This window comes from Meleagris gallopavo, chromosome 10 (assembly GCF_000146605.3).
Source record: "Meleagris gallopavo isolate NT-WF06-2002-E0010 breed Aviagen turkey brand Nicholas breeding stock chromosome 10, Turkey_5.1, whole genome shotgun sequence".
Taxonomy (NCBI): domain Eukaryota; kingdom Metazoa; phylum Chordata; class Aves; order Galliformes; family Phasianidae; genus Meleagris; species Meleagris gallopavo.
Genome location: NC_015020.2, coordinates 10155253 through 10161378, shown reverse-complemented (window position 1 = coordinate 10161378; position 6126 = coordinate 10155253). Strand labels below are relative to the sequence as shown.

Here is a 6126-nt window from a genome sequence, read left to right as displayed (position 1 = left end):
CTGACACTACAGCCCCCAGCATGCCGCACTGCCAGCACAGCCTATGCAGAACAGCGCAGCATGCCAGGACCCTTTCTGCACAGAAAATGTCGCTTTGGAACCTTGGTTGGGCCAGAGGCAGCTCTGTCTTCTGGATCCACAATGTCTCCCCAACCGCAGGCTCAGCAGGGACATCCCAGTGGCACACTGCGAGCGTCAGCTGCATCCCTATGGCTGCCTAGAGAGACTCCAACGGCACGGCCCCGTGGCAGTGGGTGCGGACGTGGCCCTGCGGCGTTGCACCCCAAACGGGCCCCCAGCAGCTGAAAGCTGTAGCTCTCCTCCCGCTCCGTGCCACGGCACACAGCCACGCGGCATCACCTCGCCATGGCGCACGGCATCGCCCCACCACCACGCGTGGCATCACCCTGCCGTGGCACACAGCCACACGGCCCTGGCACGGGGAGCTACGAGCGGGTCCCCAGCGCTGGGATTGGGAAAGGGTGCTTGGGGTCACCCAAGCGGCATCCCTGTGTCCCTCACAGCCACGGGGACACGTGTGCCCGGCTAGGGACCGCAGAGACAGCGGGGCACCACGGCCATTCAGCACCGCCACCAGACTCACGCTCCGTGCCCAGCCCCAACACACAGCGTCCAAACAGAGCGCAGACCCCTCATCCTCCTGAAGCCCCCAGACTGGGGGTGGACACCTCCCATACACCCCAAGGGACTCACCGGAGCGGGATGGGGACGGCAGCAGGCGGGCTGCTCGCCCCTCGCCCGGGCGGCGGGAGCCAGGCGAGGAGCGAACTTCCCCGGGCTGATGCAAGATGCCTCTGCGAGCGCGCTCACATTCTGCGGATTCCTGGGAGCCGGCCAGAAATCCCACAATCCTACATCTCGCACATTTGGTTTCAATTAGGGAGCGGAGAGGGGGAGCCGCTCACCAATCCGGGCTGGCTTTTCGGCGGAGGTTATTTTCCTCGACCCGAGGGAATGTGTGCAAAGCTATAATTTACAGCAAAACCCATTCATAGAGCGGGAGAAAAAATAAAAAATACCCGTGGTGGGGAGGGAGCTTAAAGCAATAGGCAGCGCTCTCCCTTCCGGCGCTCGCCCCACAGCAGTGGGATACGTGCGGGGCCTCGCTGCGACCCTCCTGCGCCCTATGGGGACCCATGGGGCTCCCCAGAGTGGGTGGTGGAGCAGTTCCCTGAGACCCCACTATACGTGGGTGTCACCTCACTCCAGGCCCTGGGCAGCGCATGGCTCAGGAGTCCCGTGGCACCCATACCCCGCACAGGGCACAGCAGGAGCTGGCGGCTCTGCAAGCTGCGTGCTCAAGTTGGGCTCTGACATCATTTCCAGGCAGCCGCTTGGCACTGTGGTCGCTGACAACGCAACAGAGCATGGAGAAAATAATAATATTGGGTTTTAATCATGCTTTGTGCAATAGTGTCAGGCTGCGGCAACATGCTGGAGTCCTTTGCCCCCCATTGCCAGACCCAGTGCCGCAACCCCCCGGGGGCAGTGCCACCCGTGCCCACCGCCCCTACGTGCCTGCAAGCACAGCCACCCCAAACCTCCTGCTACCCAGAGGCAGTGCTCACATAACTTGGCAGCAGACAGCGCTGCTCCATCCCAGGACCTGATGCAGAAGTGTTGGTGTGCAAACAGCCCAGCAGCCAAGGCAAACACCAGCAGCCCCCACCTCCCTGCAGTGCCCCAGCACACCCTGAAAACTCTCTTCTGGGACATGGGCATCCCCAAGACTCCTCTGCAGCCGCCCCAGCCCGGTGCCCAGAGGGACTGCAATGACAGTGGCACACAGTCACCGCTGCACAACACCAGGTGGCAGTCAGGAGGAACATAGAGGTTTAATGGGGCAATTCCAGTTGTGCAATATATAAAGTATGAGCAAAAAGGGGATGGGCCATAACAAGGATCCTATAAAAAAAATAGCCACGTTGCTTCGAGAAAAATAAAAATCCAGGGCTAACCCCAGCCCTGTACCATAAAACCCCTCTGCAGGTACACTGACCACTGGTATATACAGGTTTACAGATACACACCCACAGTGCAAAGAGCAGCACTGCAGCTGTGCTTCACGGCAGGGGCATCTTCCAAGTGTTTGGTTTTTAAATTAAAACATAAATAGAAGCAGACAACATGTCGGAGCCAGGCACAGCTGCAGCATGTCCGAGCACGGCCGGGTCCCAGCGCTGCCTACATCCCGTTGTGCACCAGCTCATGGATCCCATCCTCATCGATGACCAAAGGCGCACGGAACTCCCGCTCCTTCACCAGCTCCTCCAGACCCTAGTGGAGCAGAAAGCAACCTGTTAGTCAGGGGGAGGAGCGTGGGCACTGCCCCACGGCAGAGCCATACTTACCTCTCCACCGTAGGAGACAAGGGGGGAGATCTCACACTGGATGGGCACGTCGCTGGCATCCTTCAGACTGCAGAGAGAACCCATTGTCAGCCCCCCACAGGCAACTGTGGGCTGGGGGCTGGTGTTGGAGGCTGCTGGCACGTGGCCCCCCGGTTAGCAAAGCCCTGCGTGCTCCCCAGGTAGGCGTGAGCTGTGGTTTAGATAGGGGCAGCAGCTAGAAGAGGAGAGAACTCAAGGCACAGCTTTAAGAAGGATCTCTGTGTGCACTACAGCAGCGCCATGCCCCTAGCCCTCTGCCTCACTGCATCTGATGCTCCTTCTTCCTGCACCCTGCTGCCACGGGGATTGCCCCAGCCTCTGCAGGACCACCCCAGGGTGCCCCTTCCTGGACAGTGATGGCACAGTGGTGCATGGGGTCCTTGTGCCTGTGTCCTCCTTAGGGTCTGGCTGCTTTAATCATTCAGTATCATTAAAAAAACATTCAGTATTGAAGAAAAAAAAGCAGAACTGCCGCTACCTGCAGCTGTTATCCTACATTCTAACTGCATGATGGCATCTATAAACCTGGCAGCATCCAGAGTCCTGAATTAGAAACCAAGAACTCGAGTGCATCCATCAGAAGGCAGCAGTGCAGCGTCTATGAAGGGGATGGAAGGCAAGCAGTGGGAGTGCCCTCCGACCCGTTGGTGCATCCTTCTCAGATAAGCCCAGTGCCTGGAGCACAGATATCCCCGTGCCTGCAGAGCATGCTGCTATTAGAGCAATAATTTTAACACCTCTCCATGCTTCCTATGCTTGTAAATCATAGAATGATCTGGGTTGAAAAGGACCACAATGATCATCTAGTTTCAATGCCACTGCTACATGCAGGGTTGCCAACCACTTGACCAGGCTGCCCAGAACCACATCCAGCCTGGCCTTGAATGCCTTCAGGGATGGGGCATTTACATGTGCCTTTTGCCATTGGCTCTGCTGATGTCAACCTGGATCCTGAGCCCAACAGCTGGAGTTCCTGAGCACAGCTGGCCATCCCCACTATGGCCAACAGGTACTAACTACATCAAAGCCTGCTCAGGGCGTGCAATGCCTTTCATCCCATTCCAGCAAGCGACCTGCTGGGTGTCGGGCAGACCTTGGGAGACATCAGTCACCTCCCATGTCCTGGGGCTGCTCCCCCGCAGCAGGGCAGGGACCAGCTCACCGCAGCAGCACAGAACCCTTCACCTTCTCCCAAAGCCTCTGCGGAAAGGAGCACCAGGAAGGAAGTGTGCCACCACTCTCCTACAGCAAGACATGCCTGCAGGCAGCATGCGCCCGAGCCCCTGTTAGTGCCCGGTCACCTCGCTCCGCCTGCAGCCCGTTAGTACCTACACCCAGCCCCGCCACCATGCAGCCCGGTGGCACGTATAGTTACTTGTCATTGACATCGGCCGGGGTGGCATCTGACCTTCCGTTTGTGACGCTACGTGGGAATAAAGAAGGGTTAAGAAGGATGGGAAAGCCATCCCCGACTCGCTCCGCTCGGTGCCATCTCCAACCAGCGGCAGCAGTCTCTTGGCCAAGGAGTGCTGCGATCTGCTGACGGCAGCGCTGGATGCAGGAGAACCGGCACCAGGAAGGCTGGAGGCCGCCCGATGTCCTACAGCCAGCCCAGGGGGATGGAGGAGGCTCTGCCCTTCCAGGGAAGCAGCAGCTCACCGGGGGATGGCGGGGAGGCGTGTGCCATTCTCGTCCACGAAGTGTCCCCCTGCGTTGAGCACCCAGCGGTGGTGCAGGGACATCAGGGCGTGCCGTGCCGTGGTGGGGTTGTCCTTGCCGTTCTGACTGTCTGCATTCTTCAGAGGAGAGAACTCATCCTCACGCAGCACCTCGTACACCACAAACTTCCTGGGGAGGAGAATAGGTCATGGAGGGTCGGGTCTGCTCTTGGGGCATCCCCAAGGTCACATCCCCACCCGTGGCCCAGGGACTGAAAGCCATACTTGGAGAACTGGAAGATGTCGAAGACAAACTTCTCCATCTTGATCCCATTGGGCTTCTCAGGCTGGATCAGCTGCCCCGTTTCAATATCCACGTGTGGGATCTTCTTCTCAGCAACATGGTGCTGCAGCTGCGGCTCGTAGGTGCTGCGAGGGGCCAAGAGAGCAAGCCTAAGGCGGGCACAGGGACACCACGCCATGGCTCATCTCATCTGGAGGACCAGGTCCAACATATGGAGCTGAGCCCGTACTTGACGACATCTTTCAGGAAGGAGGTGGTGAAGTAGTGGTTGGCGATGTTGCCGGCATTGAAAAGCAGCCGCCCATCTGGGCCCCGCTTCTGTGCGGTGTCCAGGGAGATCTCACTGTACTCCACCACTTGGTAGACACCATCCACGCGGCACACAACGCCGACTGGCTCCGTGGGGTTGGTCTTCTCCACCACCTGCCCAGAGAAGGGCATCCGGGTTTACTTTCTCCTCCTGCCAGCCAGAGGGAGGGACCGCTTTCCCTTCCCAGCTCCAACAGCACCAAGGTCAGTGAGATCTACTGTCTGTTTGCCAGAGCCGAGCCCAAAGCAAACACAAATGCTCAGCACCTTTTGCTGTTAATCCAGCCTTTGAGCAAAGCTTTGGGTGTGCAACATCCCACAGCTGACACGTGGAGCTGTGCTTGGTGCTAGCTGCACCCACTGCACGTGTGTCCAGGATGTCACAGCTGGAACGGGGCTGGGGAAGCCAGGGTGGGGGCAGGCTGAGAACCATACCTTGGCCCCGCAGTCCGCTCCCTTCTCCAAGCAGAACCCGATGAACCTGGGATCAGCCACCTTCACCAGTATGTTGTCCACACAGTAGACATGGACGCTCTGCACACCCCTTCGCTCCATGTCATCCACGATGCCGTGCACCCCCAGTGCCCGGTACAGACCCCCATTGCCATCTGGGGTGGGGAAGCAGCATTGGGCACAGCCGTGCTGGGCCCTCCTCCTCGGCATGGCCAAGAAGCGGGCTCGGAGGCTCCCCAGCCCCGCTGCACCCCACCCCAGCCCTCCTGCCAAGCCGGCACCTCCCAGCCTGTGTCATTCACACACGTCACGGCACAGCCACCGCCTGCTCCCACGGGAGGGGCTGGGCTGGCTGACGGTGGGGAGCCCAGCTGGGGGAGTGGGGAACGGGCCGGGGTGCAGCACTGAGCCCCTTGCACCTGCTGCCAGCCACGGACCTGGCGCCATGGCGACCTTGCCCTTCTCCTCCAGCAGGATCTTCCCATCGAAGCCCAGGGCGGGCAGCATGCCCTGCTGGAAGAAGATGACGTTTTCCTTCTTCAGGCCAAAGTAGCGATGCTTCTGGAAGAACTCCTTGGTGGACTCCATGGTCCGCCCGCTCGTCATGATGTACCTGTGGAGGAACACGGGGTCTGGCATCCTCACTCCACGAGGGACTTACAGAGCCATCCCTCGGCCAAGCCAACAGCGGGCATCACCCGCAACGTGACAGCCGGCAGGGAAGCTTCAGCCCAGGGAACGCACCGACCCACACGGGAGCACACCGGCCCACGGCAGCCCCGGATCGCTCACCAGGGGATGCTGCACGCCGTGCCGTGCCGCTCCTCCGCCAGCTGCTGCAGCCGCCGCAGGCGCTGGGCCTGCAGGTGGAAGAGGCTCTTTCGGGAGGGCAGCCCCACGTCGCACATGCCCTTGGGGTACGGGACGCCCAGACGGGTGCCCTGCCCTCCGGCCAGCAGCAGCGCGCCCACTCGCCCCGCCGCGATCTCCG

General features: G+C 60.2%; 1 protein-coding gene across 1 annotated transcript in view; it reads right to left on the bottom strand.

Annotated features, from left to right (window-relative positions):
* Window positions 1-1831: 1831 nt before the first annotated feature.
* The window catches only part of UAP1 (UDP-N-acetylglucosamine pyrophosphorylase 1), a 7145-nt gene continuing 2850 nt past the window's right edge, over window positions 1832-6126 (bottom strand). The window contains exons 2-10 of the mRNA XM_010715902.2: window positions 5928-6121; window positions 5573-5748; window positions 5118-5290; window positions 4603-4796; window positions 4355-4498; window positions 4071-4259; window positions 3787-3834; window positions 2373-2439; window positions 1832-2298 (exon numbers count right to left, since the gene is read on the bottom strand). Coding sequence (XP_010714204.1) covers window positions 2206-2298; window positions 2373-2439; window positions 3787-3834; window positions 4071-4259; window positions 4355-4498; window positions 4603-4796; window positions 5118-5290; window positions 5573-5748; window positions 5928-6121 — 1278 coding nt within the window. The 3' untranslated portion in view covers window positions 1832-2205. The remainder of the gene's footprint in view (window positions 2299-2372; window positions 2440-3786; window positions 3835-4070; window positions 4260-4354; window positions 4499-4602; window positions 4797-5117; window positions 5291-5572; window positions 5749-5927; window positions 6122-6126) is intronic.